This window comes from Sycon ciliatum, chromosome 6 (assembly GCF_964019385.1).
Source record: "Sycon ciliatum chromosome 6, ocSycCili1.1, whole genome shotgun sequence".
NCBI classification, from domain to species: domain Eukaryota; kingdom Metazoa; phylum Porifera; class Calcarea; order Leucosolenida; family Sycettidae; genus Sycon; species Sycon ciliatum.
In genome coordinates, this window is record NC_088648.1 from 1922482 (window position 1) to 1942299 (window position 19818).

Here is a 19818-nt window from a genome sequence, read left to right on the forward strand (position 1 = left end):
TCAGGTGCTTTGCCAAGACCTTGTCTTGACCAGCTGCCTAGATTCAGGTGCTTTGCCAAGACCTTGTCTTGACCAGCTGCCTAGATTCAGGTGCTTTGCCAAGACCTTGTCTTGACCAGCTGCCTAGATTCAGGTGCTTTGCCAAGACCTTGTCTTGACCAGCTGCCTAGATTCAGGTGCTTTGCCAAGACCTTGTCTTGACCAGCTGCCTAGATTCAGGTGCTTTGCCAAGACCTTGTCTTGACCAGCTGCCTAGATTCAGGTGCTTTGCCAAGACCTTGTCTTGACCAGCTGCCTAGATTCAGGTGCTTTGCCAAGACCTTGTCTTGACCAGCTGCCTAGATTCAGGGCCACGCAATATTTGTCTGACTGAATAAACACACCATCACCGACCGGAGCGGCGATGGTTGGCCTACGAGCATTAGTGCCTTCGTATCTACACGTCATGATGTAGTGATCTTGGGCTAGGAAGTAGTACAGGATGCATTCTGCGTGTGGGGAAACGAGTGAGAAAAGAATATATCGCTCATACCCCATTCAGTAGTATCCATCTAGGCTGATACTTGAGCAAGATTGCTGTGCTACTCTGGATGTTCGTGGCTGTTGTGAGTTCCGTCCAATACTCCAGCAAGACTGCTTTGCTATTACTTCGATATGTTGTCGCTGCAGGTGAAAGAGAAGCATATTCAAGCCTTGATCAAGCTATTGGACACAAAGGGTAGAGATCCAAAGGTATGAACTGTGCTCCAGGGATACTCTGTCCATGGTAGGTCCGGCTTAGCCGAGCTGGTCCTATCAAGAGCACATCGGCGCGATATTGGGTTTCGACCTTGCCATATCGTTCATGCCCTGGGTGATATCTCCAAATTACCATGACATTTGGAATCCACCTGGCTTACCAGCTGTGTTTGGAGCTCTCCTTGTACACTTTTACAATATGGGATAATACGGAGTAATACAATCTGATAGAGTATGGCTGGGCTATAGCGAATGTCCCTGGTTCGAGTCCTGGTGGTAACAGTTAATTTCTCTACGGAGACATTGTCCCTTCCCTTTACACCCCCCCCCCCCCCCCCCCAAGCTAATGAATATAAAGGCGCTGACGCCTGTTGGGAATTCCCTAGTAAAAGAAGAATAAATAATAAATAATAATATAATAATACTAGAAATCAAACTTTCAATTACTGATGGCACTGCTGAAATGTTGATTTGAAACAATGCATCTCGAAAACTGTGTCTCCTGTCCAGGATACAATCAGTAATGTCTTATAGTGCAGATATGCCCAGAGGGAGAACTACATGCAGATATGCCCAGAGGGAGAACTACATGCAGATATGCCCAGAGGGAGAACTACATGCAGATTCCCTTGTCTTCAATGAGAAAAGGAGCTGGGACTACGCAAAGTCGACACAATGCTAATAGCAGATTTGTGATACAGAGCGTAATAGCCACTGCATGTTGACTGTGCGGGTGTGTGTGTGTTTTCCCTGACATGCTGAACAGGTGTTGGAGGTACTGGCCTCCCTGTGCTCATGTGCTGGCAACGTTGCCGTGCGCCGAAACCAGAACACCATTGCTAACATGCTGCTGCCGCTACGTGGACTGCTGCTTCAGACCAATCACTACCAGCACATTGAGTGGTGAGTAGTTTTTTAAACAAAACTCCTGTGAATTACTGTAAGACCAGATGTTACAGAGGTAGCCTCAATTGAAGTATTATTCGTTCTCGTTCTGCTTCTTTGAATGTCGATGAACAGTTTTCCTCTCCACGCTCTGCTACATCATTACCTGTACGCGCCACGTCTAGCGCCTTGTTTCTACGCTAACACTTAGTACCTTATTCGACAACACGCGCTCTTCGTATCCACATGTATGTGCTAAGTGTTGGTGTAGAGGCAAGGTGTTAGATGTGGCCGCCGCTCTTGCTATATAGTTCATTGGAGCGTAGGCACAGTTGTTGTTTTTCCAGAGTTCTGCTTGTGATGGTATTCTTCTGAATGGTCCACGAAGTAAATCTGAGTATGATTCAAGACAGTTAGTTGCCTTTCGAGAGTATCTCTGGGTTTATGAGCCACACCAGATATTTTAACGTCGATTAAAGTTAACGATTTCCGGAAATTTGATGCGTCTTAAATGGGGTTTAGCCCTGGGAGGCCGAAATTTGAATGGGCCGACTTACAGTCACGGTGCAGTTGTGTGTGTTGTGTGTGCTTTCTGCAGTGTACGCCCGCTGGTGTTTGTACGTAGCAGTCGCGAGGACTCGGCATACCATTGCTGGTACTGTGAAGTTCACGTCATCTCCTTCAACGGCGACATTGAGACCAACTATCACAGCTATCCACTGCACTTGCGTGTTGGCTGGGCCACTAGTGACGGTGGGTTTATGCCATTGTGTGGCCTATTAAGTAGCGAATGAATGTTTTGATAATGATGGAATTGGGAAGATCACCACATTGCTCATCACACTTCAGTCTAGCGCGTCTCGGAATGTCGCATAGTATTCTGGTATGGAGCAAGATCTTGAAAACACCGTATCGGCTGATCACACCAGTATTGCATTGGCAATGTTGACGAGTTGGCAACGTGGGTGTATACATACATTGGCACACTGCGATTGATAAACAATTCATGCAGGTAAGCAAAGAGAAATGCCTGTTATAGTTTTAAAGGGGAAGTTAAGGCAAAAATTAAAATTTCGCCAGTTGTAGTCTTCGGGGTGCTGAGTCGAATGGTCGTGGTCCGAGGAAGCTGAGACGCTCCCTTCCTACTTGAATCCCAATCGAACTCGCACACTTCCACCGAAACTGGGTGACTGCGCCCTACTAGATGGGGATTTGTATGCAAAATCTCACTAAAAGCGCCATTTCGTTCTTATAAAAGCACGGATGACGGCGATTGGCCCATATGTTGTAGTTTTTTGGACGCTGAGTCGACTGGTTTTGGTCCGAAAAGGCTGCGATGCAGCGTTCCTCCTTTATTCCCAATCGAACATGGTTGAACAAGCGGTCACGTGCTCCTCCGTACGCCAGTCACCTGGTCACTGTGCCTGCAGGGTACTTACTTACTAGCCTGTTTGACCTTTTTTGGGTGCAGTCCTGTCACTCGAGTTGAACCTTGGTGTGAAAGTTGTCGCCTGCTGGCGTAGTGACCAGGTGATTTGGGCACCCAGGAGCACGTGACCACTTGTTCAACCATGTTCGATTGGGAATAAAAGAGGAACGCCGCATCGCAGCCTTTTCGGACCAAAACCAGTCGACTCAGCGTCCGAAAGACTACAACATATGGGCCAATCCCCGTCATCCGTGCTTTTATAAGAACGAAATGGCGCTTTTAGTGGCATTTTGCATACAAATCCCCATCTAGTAGGGCGCAGTCACCCAGTTTCGGTGGAAGTGCGCGAGTTCGATTGGGATTCAAGTAGGAAGTGAGCGTCTCAGCTTTCTCGGACCAAGACCATTCGACTCAGCACCCCAAAGACTACAACTGGTGAAATTTTAATTTTTGCCTGAACTTCCCCTTTAAGGAATATCAGGATGCAGACATCAGTAAACACCATTACACCGGATGTAGTTTGTAGTGCGAAGTATGGAAAATATTGTAGTGTAAACTAATCCTTTGTTATGGTGTTTGGTGATGTCTGCATCGTTGATACTTCTTATAGCTATAATTAACTGTTGCCTTCACGTTGATTGTTCAATGCCTGTTCTACTGTGTGTTATGCGTCTGACTGCTACACATCTGCACAGGTGTGCAGTGCTGGCCTGGTCATGCAAGCTCCTCCGGTCTGGAAGCAGTCGGCGGCACTCTCAGCTCAGTGGGCTACGACGGCCGGTCTATCTGGTGCGGTGGCCAGGAGTGTCGTGTGCCCACCGTGGCTGGTCGGCGCGTGCGTGGCCGATCTGGCTCGCTACACTCTGCGCACACCCACTTCAAGACAATTGACGACACGCTGAGTGAGTAGTAGCTCACACGGGGAAGATACAATGTATTGCCACTATTGGTTAATTCCTATACAACACTAGATGTGGAGGACTACAATACACTAAGTGTAGAAATTCAGAGTTCAACGGGACGTCTGGCCATCTTTTATCCCTGTATCCTTCCATCCATCCAGCTATGTATTCATGCACCAATTCTCCCATGAATATGCACGGATCTTTCCTTTTCAGCCTGTCGTCTGTTATACATAAACCAGCATGCTCACATACATACACTCTGTTTAGGTCTCTATGTGCACGCGTGTGTGTGCTTGCACATGTGTGTGTGTGTGTGTGTGTGTGTGTGTGTAAAATTTCGCGGAGAGGAAGCAGATTTGTTAGCTCCTGGTTTTCTCTTTGTTGGCCTCCTCCACGGGGCGGCCTTGGCCTTCTGGTCAGGGTCGTCCCTGGGTATTGACTGGCAGTAGGCTTTTCATGCCTTGCAGCCGGTTTCGCTCGCGCGGAAGGACATTCAGTGAGCTGACGACCAGGGCGGGTAATTTGTTGCCGTCACCGTCTTCTTGCGTCCTTTCCGCATCCTCCGCAGTGGCGTGGCGAGCCCTCGGATCAATCCCCAGCCTGTACCAATGCAGTGGCGTTCGGCAAAACAAGTGGATTCCTAGATGATAAAGGATACAGGTCACACTCGCAACAATTTATTCCTGCGCGGTGATAGCTGGAATTGTGAATGTGTCGTGTTGTTTGGACCTGAGTGGCCAGTCGTCGTGCGGCGACGGTGTAGTCATGTTAGCTTGCTGCGCATACTCCTCGTCGTTTCGTGAAAGTACGTCTTGTGGAGCCCTTGTGGGACGTTCGGTGCCCACCCTCCAGCTCAAGATTGTGCTTTCCTGGTGCATGAAGGCCGAAGCAGTACGGTACAGACGTTATTGTTGAACAGAACATCATGTTCACATTAATTTTGTTCCTTTTTCAGTCGTTGCATGTTATACTTATAGTGGACCTACAGCAGACTGTTCATCTGGTTTGTGATATTTCCTTCCTCTGTTTGTGAGTCCTTTTCCATCAATATGGCAGCTTGTTTTGATTTCCTTTTTTTTCTTCAATTCATTTTGCTGTACTTCCTGTTTTGTTTGCGCCACTGCCCCTCACCTTGCGCTCAGTTCTCTGAGTGGAGGGCGGCGTGACCCCAAGGGGTAGCTGATTGATAGTAGTAGTAGTAGTGTGTGTGTGTGTGTCCGTGTGTGCACATGTGTGTGCATGTGTATGTGTCTCTCCCAGTTTCGGTCTGTTGCTCTCACTCTCGCTCTCGCTTACTTTTTTGTTTCTCCTGTTTCATTCGCAGAGGAGAAGGAAACTCCGGAGAAGATACGTTGCCGGGAGCTACACACCACTTACTTCCGGCCCGGTGACAAGATCGGCCTGTGTATTGATCTGCATCGCGGCACTGTAACCTTCACTCTGAACAATCAGCTGCTGGACTGCCACGTCGCCGGCTTCAATCCACAGTTTTCCGCAGTGTTTCCCGTCGTCAGCATGGACGCTGGGGTCAGGTAAGATCAGATAAACCCCCCACTGGGCAATATCTGGCCATCTCTACCAGAAAGAGTACATTACCCCCGGAGAGTGTGCAACTGCCTGCACAACCTCTATCTAGTGCTGCGGCGGCAGAACTTCACATCACGTGACAAGGTTCGAAAGGTTCCGCTTGCGAACAGTGAAAAGTGACCACAAGAGAGTTGAACCCAGAGTAGGGTTGATTACAACCATGTATCTGTCACGCACAGGGTGCAAATAATGTGTGCAACCGTATCATGTGATGTGAAGTTCTACCGTCGCAGACCCAATAGCCGGAGTTGCACCCTCTTAGGGCTTATCATTATGGACTCTTGCAACCAGTCGTGGAGCCGACCTACTACTGCCATGGTCTGTGGCTGATCTCCCTCATAGCACCCACTGCTTGCTGAAGCATCTAGTGCCCGCAAGGAATGCTTGCTTCACTTATGAAACTTGGCATGCTGTAGCCTTGTTAACTGATAAGGATATTGGAGAGTCGTAACCTGTTGTACCTGGTGCTCTCCAATTTTGCATCTACCTCCGGTGACCGTTTTGTTTGCGGCACGTCTTGCGTTTCTGATATATTGTCATGCAACGGACCAGTCTGATCAAATTCTGCGGGAAACTGTTCATGCGGGCTTTTATTGTGCTTGAGAGCTCATTGCTGTCTCTCCGGTGCATTGCTATCTCTAGGTGTGCGTTCCATTTCGGTGGCAAGAGTGGCCCTCTGGCATATCAACCACCGCCGGGCTATGCCTGCCTGGAAGAGGCCATCATCGAAGGCCGTGACCTGAACGTGCAGCGCTGCGTCGAAACTGGGGATTTGAAGCACCTCGACCTGGTGGGACCTCCATGCCTGGCGGACCACGGAGCCTTTATTCCCAACCCCGTCGATACAAAGAATGTAAGATGGAGTAGTGTTGATGTGTTGTATTGTCATATTATTATAGTTGAGCTATGGTTAGAAAAAGGTTTCAGAGCAGACTCGCTCTCTTCCCAGTCACTCTGCAAACTCGAACTCATTTCTCAATCAATTTTTACGTTTCGGCAAAATTGCCCTCATCAGGTATGCAATGAGCTATAGTTGTGACTGCAATGCACGAGTGCAATGAATACTGTTTCTTGCAGCGGCGGTAGCATTACAATGCATCAAATCTGGCACCTTGAACTTCTGGTGCCGTGCACGCAGTGATAGATGCAATGAAAAGAACTGTACATTATGAGACCAGTGCAATTCTACTTTGCCATATTTGATGTCAGGAAAGTCGATAGATAAGCAAATAGAAATTCAGGGTGAGGGGCGTTCCAATTAGAAATCCAGCCAGGTTTCTAGAACAGGTGTACTAGGGCTAGATGTGTAAATAAGCTGGTTTCTAGTGAACTGCAACTTTTTGTAGAAAGTTACAATGGGTGTTCAACATAAATCCAGCCAAAATTGAGTTTTCAATGCCTATAGTACTGTTTTGGTGGAAGCCTGGATTGTCCTTGTTGTTCTGTATTACGTTCTGCCTCCGCCATGGCGTTGAGCACTGTAAGCACACTGGGTACATCCTCCGCTGTTTTGGTGCAGGGGCATCGGAAGGTATTCGACATTGGTTTGGCCCGCATGAGTAGGTGGGGTCCGGGGTCCCCCCCCCCCCCCCCCCCCACCCAGGAAATTTTAGGGAAATTTGGCCCAAATAGCCCATATTTCATTGCTTCGAAAGTCACAAGAGGAAATTATTGGTGCGGCTTTGGCCGGATCTGCTGCACCGGTTCCGACGCCCCTGTGGTGGGATGTATTGTAGCTGTTAATCCTTTGAGAGCCGCCCCGCTGTTACTTCAAGTATTCAATGGCGATAGGATCTAGGAAGGATCACAGCCCTATTTTGAAGGAAAGGCCTTGATTGGTTGGTCCACCAACAATCGAAACTGAAGTTTCTCACTTGAACACTTTGTAGACCTGATGCTGCCGTACCAAGGTCCATTGGCGCATGGCGTGTATACTCCTAATCTACATGTATGATGTCACAGCGAAGGGTAACTGCTGACGCTTGTACTCTTGAACAATGCAGCGCTGCGTGAAGATAAGTTGTGGCTCCGCAATCTCTCAGAATGCTATTGTGCGTCCATGGAATACTAAAACACAATAGGCGCAGTGCAGCTAACGCACAACGTGGACGAAGCGGACGACAGTAGTGGCGAGAGCGTTCTCCTTCTTCGGTGAACACTGCTAGACACCATGCTTGATGATTCACCAAACACCATTGTTGCAGGCCACGTTTTTCAACGCCAGCGAGCTGTCCGTCCATTTGTTTCTTTCCTGTACACTTCACACTGGAGCCTCGGCAAAGCCTGACCAGCCATCTTGAACGGAGTGATATTCAGCTTCATAGTAGAATCGATCAGTAGGTCTTGGATGTCGAATCCCTTATCAGCCAATACACAATGACGAGGGTTGGAGATCTTCAACAGGTCAAGAAAGCCGCTTCGCACAAAAATCTCCCTGTCGCTGATTGAGCCTCCATACAGTTGGGAAGTAAACGCCATGGCTCCGTCTGGGGTCATTTCCAGCAATCTCTTCAATGTTGTGTGGCTTGGAGGAGCTTTGCAGCTCTTCTTGCGCTGGGAGGCTTGAAAATACTTCGTATTTACCCTTGGTCACATCGATCACAAGGAATGTAGACGGGTCAAGATCCTTGAATGACTTAGGCAGGTTCTCTTGCATGCTCTCCACTCTGGGCCATATCTGAATGGACCCGAGTCAGATGCACAGATAGTTAATCATCTGGTTGAGCATCATACTGATTTAAGGCTGTCTTACGTAACAAGGATCAGCAGGCTGTGTTGCGTGATAGAGATCAGCAGGCATTACTGCATCTCTACTAATGTGCAAGGCATTAGTGGTGGCCTAAGCCGGACATCCTGGACTGGTCAACTTCTGCTTCACTCTGGTGTGGGAGAATGGCACCTTTACAGTCTGATTCCAGGCTCACCAACAGGCACTGGACCCTGTATAGAAGCTCATCTTTGCCAGACTGCTTTTGAATTTGGCTAGTGCAGACGTGTAGCTGAATTTCGCTCATTTCTGCTAATTCCTTCTTTCAGTCCTTAACCTGGCATTGAGTACTGCCAAATGCTTCCGCCGGCATAGGGACGGACGTAGGGACAATCTTCAAGTAGGTTGTGTGCAGTAGTGCTCTAGGTGGGGCGATGCCGTCTATCATCAGCTGCTGTTTGTTGCCTTGGCATACTTCGGCCACAATTCCAGATTCCAGAATGTTTCACCAGCCCTGCTCTTCTAATACTTTCCCTTATGGGTTATTTTCGGGCAAGAACTGGTCAGAGTGCACAGCAGTAGTGTCGCTGACTGCAACCTCTCCTTCACTTTCCTCCTGTGGAATGGCAGCAGTCCATTTCCTTCTCTGCTCAGGAGCAAATGGAAATGTATGGCAAAGACGAATGTCATTTGCTTGAGGGTAACACCGGTCATCCGATTTGGTTTACTTTTTCAGAAATGAGGCATGACATTACTGCATCACAGCTAGGCTTAAGTCCTGACATAGGCTCACTTAGATGAATGATCTTTATGGACCCACATGCGTTTATGACGTTTTCCTTCATATAAGGGTGACTCATCAGGCAGAACTGACTCTATTGGGCCCTCCTCGCCAGGAACTCGCTGTTAATGCAAAGCACACACACACAACCGCATGCACACCCACTTGCGCAAACCCGCACACGCACATGAGCACTGGACATGAAAGACCTACCCACCGCATACCATGCTTTGCTGTGCTCGGATTGGATTGGATCTAATTTGGCTCAGAAGTCATTATGACTTCTGACGTCATCGCGCACTAGGCATACAGGTGCGGTGTTTGTGATGTGTGTTGTTTGCTGCAGGTTGTGTTACCATCGGACCTGATGGACTGTGCTGATATGGTGGCTAGGAATGTACATGAGAACTGGGCACTCACCAAGATAACCAATGGCTGGACGTTCGGAGTAAGCATTCGGCACACATACACACACACATACACACACATACACATACACACACACACACACACACACACGCGCACGCATGCATGCACACACACACACACACACACACACACACACACACACACACACACACACACACACACACACACACAGCAACATTGCTCAGATTACAACAAGGCTGATCCTGGTCTCTTTTAAAACCGATACATGTAACAGGCGCATAGCCCTCATGGGGAAAGGATGGGGGGGGGGGGGGAGAGGGGGCATGTGCACCCCCTAAACATGTCGTCCTAAGTTCAGCACGCACATAATGACCATGAATGACATGCACCCGCCATGCTAAACATATGCAGCCGTGCATTGCCCTGAAAAGGGTACCAGCTACGCCCCTGTGTAAGGACTCCAAGTTGTTGGGAACTTGCTTCCTTGTGATGATTGTACTGGTCGTTACATAAAACAATACGCACCCATCCGCCAATCATATTCAACTATCAGGTTGTACAAGCTGCCACTGGTCATGATAACCAGCGACGATGCATGTAACTTGTGCCCTGTAGCCTTGTTTACCGGTGTTGTGTTGGTCGCGTTTGTGCTGGCTGTAGGAACGTGACAATGATGCCAAGACCAACCCGTGTATCTGTCCCTATGCTGAGCTCACGCCAGTCGACAAAGACTACGACAGTCGCATGGTCCTGCAAATGATGAGGTGAGCCATAAGCATCAGCGTAAAATGTTATGCGGTGAAGTGGGAGAAGGATTTCAATGCTTGCTTTCTCCTACCGTGCCTCTAGTGTGCCGAGCATGAACTCATAAGGCAACAAGTATCTGCTGGTCTCTGTTGGGATGATGGCTACACCTTAGCTCAGTGGTTAGAGCATCGCTGGCCTCAGGCGAAGGTCCCTGGTTCGAATCCTGGTGGTGACAGTCAATTTTTTCTTGAGACTTTTCCTGTTTGTTTTTTCCCCTCAAACCAGTGAGAACAAGTATTCTTGTGGTATAGAGATTTTTGTGAAAGATGTCATGCCATTTCTGAACGCAAAGTGTGTAGTGGCAAAAAGAGGCAAGAAGCGGCTAACCAGAACTACCGGTTCACTACGCCGTAGCTTTGCCATTCCATGCCAAGTGTTTCAACTGATCATGTAATCGTGTAATATCTACACCCGCAGTAGCCATGTTGATACTGAGAATCAATAACTTATGTAGATTTGTACTTACAACTCACAACAAGTAGCTCTGCTGTTTGGAAGTTGAAGTTGTAATCAATCATGCCAGGAAATGTCATCCGTGTGTGTCTATGCTCAACCTAGTCTTTGCACAATGTCCCTGTGTTTGGTTTTTCTCTTGCACAATGTCCCTGTGTTTGGTTTCTCCCTTGCACAATGTCCCTGTGTTTGGTTTCTGTCTTGCACAATGTCCCTGTGTTTGGTTTCTCTGTAGAACTCTGATTGTTCTCGGCTACTCCGTGGGTATCGACTCAACCAGACATGAATTTGACATGCGCTACGTCAACCTGAACAAGAAGCTGTAAGCATGTGGGATGAATTCTGTTTGGCTTGATGGCTACGTTCGACTGGTGTTGTGGCTAACGTTTCGGAGGAATCCTTAACCCCATTTCAGCCGTTTACATAATGCTTTGCTTAGCGCGAACACTCAAACACAACCTCTGTGCTGTAAAATTCACTCCATATTCACCAAATTTCCCGTGATGACCCAGGCTAAAATCTGATCAATTGTGCAGGCATTCCACTTACTTGTACATGTACATCGGAATCGAGTTTCTTAGTTAAAAACTCAGAACGCACCTGTGTATGCTTTCAGGCATCGTCAGTCGAATGGCTACATTCCACAACCTCTTGACCTGGAGGATATTGACATCCCAGAAGAGCTCGGTGAACTTGTGGAGGCCCTCGCGGAGGATGCTCACAATGTCTGGGCAGCACAGAGGATCAGCGAGGGATGGTCGTATGGTCATGGAAAGGTGAGTGATGGAATAGGCAAATTGGCAGTTGGAAATCTCTTTTGCACTTTGGTATGTGTGACCTCTTGGTCAACATTCTGGAGCTCCAGTCAGAAAGGAGCACTTCTTGTATGAGGAAACCTCATATTTGGAACTTTTTGGTCCAGGTGTGGGGGCACCACAGTTGAAGTCAGGTAACTTGGAGTTCCATGCCTGTAATGGTGATTGAGCGTGCAATGCAACATTCTAATATCTACACAACAGAGGATGCTGGTTCAAGGCAACAGACAACGGTATGGGATTAAGGTGAAGTGCGTGCATTTCCCTGCTTGAGAGGCAGGAGACAGAACAGCATTGACATCCCAACACAGTTGTTGTAGCGATACACAGCGGCGGATCCAGCGATCTCCAAAGGGGGGGGTTCCAGTATTGTCAAAACTGAATATCTGATACATGTACATGGACACGCGTATGGTTGCCAGTACTGCATTACATTTGCGAAATTTAGAGGGTTCCTGGATCCCCTCCTGGATCCCCTCCTGGATTCGCCCCTGATACGTTTATGTGACTGTAGGTAAACTTTTGAATACTACATGTATGTATGTATGTGTGTTCTACATGTGTTGACTGTGCTGTGTCTGTGCTGTGCCTGTGCTGTGAACTGCATTGTCGTTGTCTCAGTGTAACGAAACCAAGCGTACACCGTATCTACTGAGCTTCCCTCGCCTGTCTGAAGAACAGAAGAATGACAACCGGTGAGAGCTCTGACCCATTCTCTCTCTCCCTCTCTCTCTCTGTCTCTCTGTCTCTCTGTCTCTCTCTCTCTCTCCTTCCCCCTCCCTCTCCCCTGCTGAACACGATACTTCTTCACATAATTATTTGTCGTGCATCAGTGTCTTGCTGGGTGATGGTGGCAGTTCGCGAATGCGAAGGTGATGGCAATCTGCACTCTTTGATTGTTCACTGCAGCAAAACTGTCAGGCAGACATTGAAGACTATCTTGGCGTGCGGTTACACTCTGAAAGAGCCCACTCGCAAGGAGGAAGGTAACAATATAAACTGTGAGTGTGGTGCTTCTGTGTATGCACTGTGTATGTATGCACTGTGTATGTATGCACTCTGTATGTATGCACTGTGTATGTATGCACTGTGTATGTATGCACTGTGTATGTATGCACTGTGTATGCACTGATGTATGCACTGTGTATGTATGCACTGTGTATGTATGCACTGACCTGCTGTATGCACTGTGTATGTATGCACTGTGTATGTATGCACTGTGTATGTATGCACTGTGTATGTATGCACTGTGTATGTATGCACTGTGTATGTATGCACTGTGTATGTATGCACTGTGTATGTATGCACTGATGTATGTATGCACTGATGTATGTATGCACTGTGTATGTATGCACTGTGTATGTATGCACTGTGTATGTATGCACTGATGTATGTATGCACTGTGTATGTATGCACTGTGTATGTATGCACTGTGTATGTATGCACTGTGTATGTATGCACTGTGTATGTATGCACTGTGTATGTATGCACTGTGTATGTATGCACTGTGTATGTATGCACTGTGTATGTATGCACTGTGTATGTATGCACTATGTATGTATGCACTGACCTGCTGTTTCTGTTGAGCTAGTGGTTGCGGAATCACGTGTTCTTGCCATTTAACTGCTCACTTGCTACCATTTGTGATTTTTCATTTCCTTTCCTCCTTTGCTGCTTTCCTTCCATATGCGCCTTTATGTTATCGGGCCACTGTTGCAGATGTATGCACTGATGTATGCACTGATGTGTGCAGTTTGAGACCATGTTTTTTGGGAGAGGAGGGCGGGAGGGTGGGGGGGAGGGGGGAGGGGTGGGGGGGAGGGGGGAGGGGTGGGGGGGAGGGGGGGGGGTGGGGGGGGGGGTATGGTTAGATATCTCACATCATGGTTTGCCCGACACGCAGCCTGCTGTTCTAATACTGATGCCGATGGCCAGGGTTTGGGAACGTACAGTTTCTGATGCCATATCGGTGCCATAGAAGTATTTGCAATGAAGGACACTCTCACAAGCGCCATGACAACCACAAGGTGATCCGGGATGTGATCTCGCTCTTCCTGAGTGTCTTTTTTTATAGGTAACAGTTATGAGGAAACTATTACAATTATTTTTACTCTCTCTTCTTTTTCGCCTCGCCGCTTATTTACATCTCTCTTTTGTCTCATGCTAAGAATTGTGATCACGTCTTTAGTCGTTCTGTTCCTTTTTCATTTTGGCTGCTGTTTTAGCTCTTCGCCGAGAGGCAAGCGAGGCAACATGGAAGGAGTGTCGGACATTCCGAGGCCAACACGATCAGGCCATCGGAAAGGGCAAATGGTACGGACAGTTGGTAGAAACATGAATGTTAAATTAAAAATAGAGAGAGGACCATAAGTTTACAAGTTATCCGTTTTGTCCAACACTAACGATTATAGCAACTTGTATTGTGGCAACACTGGCCAACACTCAGACGCACTGCTTCTTCACAAAGTTGAACGATTCTTCTTTCTTCTCAACGTTTCGGTCACTCTGACCATCTTCGGGGTGAAGTAGACAAGGAAGCAAGGCAGACTTTACAACAACAAGCTGGCTAGCTGGCTAGCTGGCTAACGATTATAAGCAGGATACTTAAACTTATGGTCCTCTCTTAAATTTTAATCCTTGGCTCTCCATCTGAGTTAAAACGGGAATGTGGCCATATATCTACCATGGGTTTGTATGTTCTTCATTCTGACAGTTTGATCACTACATCGTATGAAGCCCACTGTCACCCTGTTGACTTAGGCTAAGGCCTGTGAAGAATCCGTAAATACAACTACAAATACAAATATGCCAAATGTGCAGTTGTGTTCTGCCTGCATTTGTGAACACGCATTGTACTCTTGTTGTTTGCCACGGCATCTGTCTTGCCAGGTACTATGAGGTTGAACTACAGACGCACGGATTTATGCGTGTCGGCTGGTGCACGGTGGACTTGTCGGTCACCTCAATGCCAGGATCAGATCAGAATGCGTTCGTCTTTGACGGATTCTTGGTAAGTTGAAGACTGCACCGCACAGTCCGTACTGGCCATATACTTTCTGTTGCAATCACCATTGTGCCAAGTTGACCATGTAAATATGTTTGCTGCACTTCATTTTGTTTACCGTATTTTTCCGGTTGTAAGTCGACCTCTTACGACTAAAAATAGAAGGAGAGAGGGTGGGGGTCGACTTACAACCGGGATTCGACTTATAACCGGGAACTATCAGAATCTTACGAAAAATGACCTGCCCTGCATGCATGAGTGCACCATGTGTACACATGTTTGCCAGTTTATTGGCCTTTTTCAAGGATGGGGACGTTATACCCTCCAATAAGGAATGTTTACATGATTTGTTGATGTGTTAGTAGCAGGGAGTGGTTGGTATATAACGATTGTGCTTCGTTGGGTGAAAACTTTAAACGCAGAATTGAGACCTCCGGATACGGGGGTCGACCTATAACCGGGGTCGACTTACAACCGGTAAAATACGGTAGTTCTTGGCATGTATCACAAGCCGGTACTGGCTTCAGCTGTTGTCTTGCCAGTAATAACACATGTCAGCAACAGTGAAACTAAGCTTCTGCTCTTTCTCTCTCTCTCTCTCTCTCTCTCTCTCATTATCTCTCTCTATCTGTCTACCTGTATCAATCTCTGTCTCACTCACCTCTTTCGACCACCACACATTGCATGTACATGTACTGTAGGCCAGGAAATGGAACAATGGATCAGAGACGTTTGGTCGCACATGGCAGGAGCATGACGTTATTGGCTGTCTACTGGACTTGGAGCAGAGGACGATTTGTAAGTGCTAAGCCGGGAGTGAAGAAGGCACGGGCATATCAAGCATGATAACTTATGATGGGACTTTCCCTACCAGCCTTCCCAGGCAGCACTTGTGCCAGTGATTACCAACGGCAGATCTTTTTCCTGCCATTCACATTAATGAAGTGTGATTGAGTAAGGGAATGGTCAGCCTGTGAACAAAGCACAGATGTGTGCTTGGAAGTGGTGCTCTTATTGTCTTTCTCTCACTTTCTCTCGTTTTCGTTCTTTCTTCTCTCGTTATGACACTGTGTGAATTGCTTACGGCGCACAGCATTCACACTGAATGGAGCTCTTCTAGTGGATGCAGTTGGCCAAGACGTGGCATTTGACAATCTTCCTGAAGGACAACGTACGTAATCACCATCACGTTGACTATGTTCCCTAGAGTTGTGTATGTGTTGCATAACAAGAAGGCAGAGAAAAGTGTTGATTCCTACTACGCAATCATCAAGCAAAAAATTCGAACTCTTTCCTCGAAGATCGCAGAGAGCGAAATTCGGGAAGAAAGCTTCGGCTATTGTGATATGGAGCACTGTGTATAAACTGGGTGAAGATGTATTGGTTCTTAGCCAATCTTCCGTGTTATTCCCGTCACTCTATCATTGTAGGGTTTCTGCCTGTGATCTGCTTGGGCCCGGCTCAGAGGGTGACGTGTCTTCTTGGTCGAGTAAGTACTCAATGTGGGAAGCAGTCACATGACTGGATGAAATACCCGTTGTAATGTGTTGACGTCTTTCTCCCCATTCTGTTTGTAAAACATTCTGCCCCACAAGTCACATACTATGAGGCTTGACACACTTTTTAGCTATTGGTTGCAAGGGTGTGAAGTCCCTCTACCGGTTTTCGCTGACTGTGTCACATGTCCACTTGTTCAAGATCTGGGTTTATTGCCAATCAGTGTTTTCTTCTATCTATCACGGTCTTGCTGATAGTTTTTAGTAGGTCACATGACCATGTGACGCTCTCGAATGCCCTATTTGGACACTCCAGGTTGTAGTGTCGAATGATGCACGCTGCTCGTAGAATGAAATTTGAAATTCACTGCCCACCTTCACTGTGCTACTGTGGTCAGCAATGGAATGAGACTCTGGTTGTCACAACTTCTCGGGCAGTTCTCCCTTGCTGTTAGAACTCTTCCTTGAGCAGATCGCCTTTGTTGTTGCCTTCTATGCTGTGTACTGCTGACAGGATCTTGGCCAGCTGAAAATGTTCAATCAGCACGGTCTCCAGCAAGGATACGAACCACTGTGCAGGTAATACTATGTTTTCTCCTTTTCCTCATTTATTATTGTTCTCCAACTGTTTTCCAGGAGGGCTGTGTTATTAGTAAAAATAAATAAATAAATGAAAAAACAAACAAAAAAAACCTCTTCACGTATGGAGTGCTGCTCACGTTAGATACAGAGTTCAGTATTTCAGTGTAAAGTACTGTAGATATTCCGTACTATGGGATGTGTTTATAATGTGTACGTGTCTGTGCGTGTGTGTGTGTGTGTGTCTATGTGTGTGTGTCTATGTGTGTGTGTCTGCGTGTGTATGTGTGCATGTGTGTGTGTGTGTGTGTCTATATGTGTGTGTGTGTATGTGTGTGTATGTGTACATGTATGTGTCTATGTGTGTGTGTGTGTGTGTCTGTGTGTGTGTCTGTGTGTGTGCGTGCGTGCGTGCGTACGTACGCGTGTGTGTGTGCGCGCGCATGTGCGCGCGTGCGTGCGCGTGTGTGCCTGTGCATGCATGTGTGTCATCTTCCTTCCCCAGCATGTTCAATCACTTCATGCCAATGTGGGCAAGCTGCAACATGCCAGTGTATGTGGATATAGGCACCAGTCATCCACGGCTGTTGTCCATCAATCAACCACCTTTGTAAGTCAATTACCAGACTCCTAGGGTGCGTTTGGTTGGTACGATCTAGAACAGGATCGAACAGCTGGTGCACATGGAGCAGCCTCATGCCAACCAAACGCTACTCCAGAAACAGAGCACATTTTTGTGGAAAAATGTGCCAAACTTGGTGCATTCTTCAAAATGTGTATGGATCACCATGGTCACTTTGTACGGTACGACGAGTCCAACCCAAAAGCGTATGCACGTGATCATTTGGGAACAAAATCGATGTTCCCGCCAGGTTTCACTGTGAAAAAGTGAAACTGCTCGGTCTGCTCCGGCCTCGAGGCCGGAGCAAGCAGAACATGTTCTGGCCGACCCAGAACAGGTGCAGTCCCAACCAAACGCGCTGTTCTGGTGAATCCTGTTCTAGTTCGTACCAACCAAACGCGCCCCTAGACTTGGCTCACCCCTCGATTCTTCTTTTTTTTCATTCTTAGGACTCTTTGAGAAAGCGAAGGGCAAGTTTTCTCTCCTCAAACATGACCAGAATATGTGTGTATATCTGCATGTGGTTGTAATAGTTACCAGCCACCTAAAGGAGCTAACACCTCCTGGTGTGTGTGTGGGGGGGGGGGGGTATGTGTATGTGTTAAACCTTGTCGCTATGAGCGAGACCCACATGATACCGTGTATCCAGAAGCTGCTCACTCCCCTCCAGTTGTGAGAGCACGTGATTATTTTGGGAGTGGAGTAACAGAGCAGGACATCCTTACTAAGAACAGCCCATGGTTGTGTTATGTGTGGATGGGTGCATGTGAGTTCCGGTAGAGTTTGGCCTTCTCAAGGTAGAAGAATCACCATTACACTACCCTGAGTTGTGTTGAAATGACGCTCTGTCTAGCTACACATGTCCTGGGTGATTGTCTTTTATAACAAGTAAATCTTCCGGATCCTCTGCTGATACTCTCTGCCCATTGATTTTGTGCATATGTACGTATTGACTTTGTCACCATGGTGCATTGTAGAGATGAAAATGTGTATGCGTGCGCGAGTGTGTGTGTGTGTGGGGGGGGGGGGTGTACACGTGTGGGTGTGTGCACGGGTTTTCGGCTTCCACGAGATCTCAACCGGCACGTGGCTCGCCAGCATCGACTCTCTTACCCTGACTCTGGCTCCCTGTCACAAGGGAGTGGCGTGGTCCTATGGGGCAGTCATGCTATAGTAGTAGTAGTGCACGTGTGTGCATGGGTGAGTGTATGTGTATGCACACTCCAAGCCTATCAGCACAAGATGTGTCTGTATGATTGTTTGTATGTGCTGTATTCATGTGACCTGTTAGGCCTAACCGTCCGCCATGCCTGCGCGTATCCAGCAAAACGGTACGAGGGACGGACACACCACGCATGGAATGCATTCGCCTCAACCTCGGCATACCTCTGGATGGCTCTGTGGAGATGGGGAAGTACTGCTATGATGTGATACTCGCACCCGGTCAGGTATGTTATACGTCATCTTGACATATAGTAATACCTGGCAAGGCGACCACTCGGATAAGGCAACCACCTGTCCCAGACGGCCACTGCAACCAGGACCAAGGGATGCTACCTCCAGTAAATTGACCCTGGATAAGGAGACCACCTGGTAACAGAGACCACGTTTTGAAGGTCCCTTGAGCGGTCGTCTTAGACAGATTTCTCTGTAGTTAACTTGCTGAGTGTGCGCTCACTTCTCACCCATTATATGATAGTGAGAGAAAGAGAGTGAGGTAGAGAAAGAGAGAGATGGTGTGGCTGAAATAGCCTACTCCAAGTAGAATAATCCACTAGCTTTCTCTACTCCTCTGCTCTGCTGCTCGCAGAGCTGTAAAACGTACAGAGTGCTATTGGAACAAAGCCATGCATATTGCACATTGGAGCTAAACCCACTCATGCGTTCATGCGTTGTTTGGTCTGAATAACCACCACCACATTCTCGAAAATGATTTGCTGTTTTCTTCTTGTCGACCATGCAGTGTCGCATGAAGATGTTCATCGGCTGGTTGTCCAGTGAATTCCGTCCAGAGCCTGGCATCCTGGAGAGACTAGACACGCGTAAAGTCACCGTCTGCCTTGGCAGCTGGAAGAAGGAGGAAACTGAGGGTGCGTAAGCTGGAAAGGATGTTGCATATGTAATTCAATGGTGCTGTTATCGCTTCTCTTCTGCGGTGCTCTTTGTCACATCTCGATCTAGATGAAATGTTTTGAAACTGCCAAATATGCCGCCTCCGAGTCAAAAGGTGCTGCTATTATAGATATGTGTTATCCTATGGTTGTGTTTTAGGTTCTCTAGTAGTATTGTGTAGTCCTGTAGCTCTGATTGTTTAGTATAGCTGTGATGCCTATGATGGCTATGATGGCTATATTTCCTTTTCTAAGCTATGTTGTTGCCTTTTGTTGCTACTGCTGCTGCTGGTGCTGCAACTGCCGCTGCTGCTGGTGGTGTTGTTGTTGCTGCTGCTGCTGCTTCTACTGCCGCTACTGGTGGTGGTGTTGTTGCTGCTGCTGCTGCGGCTGCTCCTATTGTTGTTTCTGTTGCTGCTGCTGCTGTTGCTGCTGCTGCTGCTGCTGGTGGTGTTGCTGCTGCTGCTGTTGCTGCTGCTGCTGTTGCTGCTGCTGCTGCTGCTGTTGCT

At 47.6% G+C, this 19818-nt stretch overlaps 1 protein-coding gene across 3 annotated transcripts in view; it reads left to right on the forward strand.

The window, feature by feature from the left end:
- Window positions 1–19818, forward strand: part of LOC135819139 (ryanodine receptor 2-like) — a 124408-nt gene that overhangs the window by 17628 nt on the left and 86962 nt on the right. For 2 of the 3 annotated variants that reach the window (XM_065332293.1, XM_065332295.1), the window contains exons 21-41: window positions 670–732; window positions 1505–1641; window positions 2222–2376; window positions 3748–3954; window positions 5282–5489; window positions 6187–6397; window positions 9379–9480; window positions 10083–10186; window positions 10918–11004; window positions 11299–11458; window positions 12119–12192; window positions 12407–12498; window positions 13723–13810; window positions 14387–14507; window positions 15203–15299; window positions 15595–15672; window positions 15932–15990; window positions 16512–16576; window positions 17082–17186; window positions 18490–18646; window positions 19162–19288. In XM_065332293.1, coding sequence (XP_065188365.1) covers window positions 670–732; window positions 1505–1641; window positions 2222–2376; window positions 3748–3954; window positions 5282–5489; window positions 6187–6397; window positions 9379–9480; window positions 10083–10186; window positions 10918–11004; window positions 11299–11458; window positions 12119–12192; window positions 12407–12498; window positions 13723–13810; window positions 14387–14507; window positions 15203–15299; window positions 15595–15672; window positions 15932–15990; window positions 16512–16576; window positions 17082–17186; window positions 18490–18646; window positions 19162–19288 — 2497 coding nt within the window. The remainder of the gene's footprint in view (window positions 1–669; window positions 733–1504; window positions 1642–2221; window positions 2377–3747; window positions 3955–5281; window positions 5490–6186; window positions 6398–9378; window positions 9481–10082; window positions 10187–10917; window positions 11005–11298; window positions 11459–12118; window positions 12193–12406; window positions 12499–13722; window positions 13811–14386; window positions 14508–15202; window positions 15300–15594; window positions 15673–15931; window positions 15991–16511; window positions 16577–17081; window positions 17187–18489; window positions 18647–19161; window positions 19289–19818) is intronic. The other variant, XM_065332294.1, reaches the window with a different exon arrangement.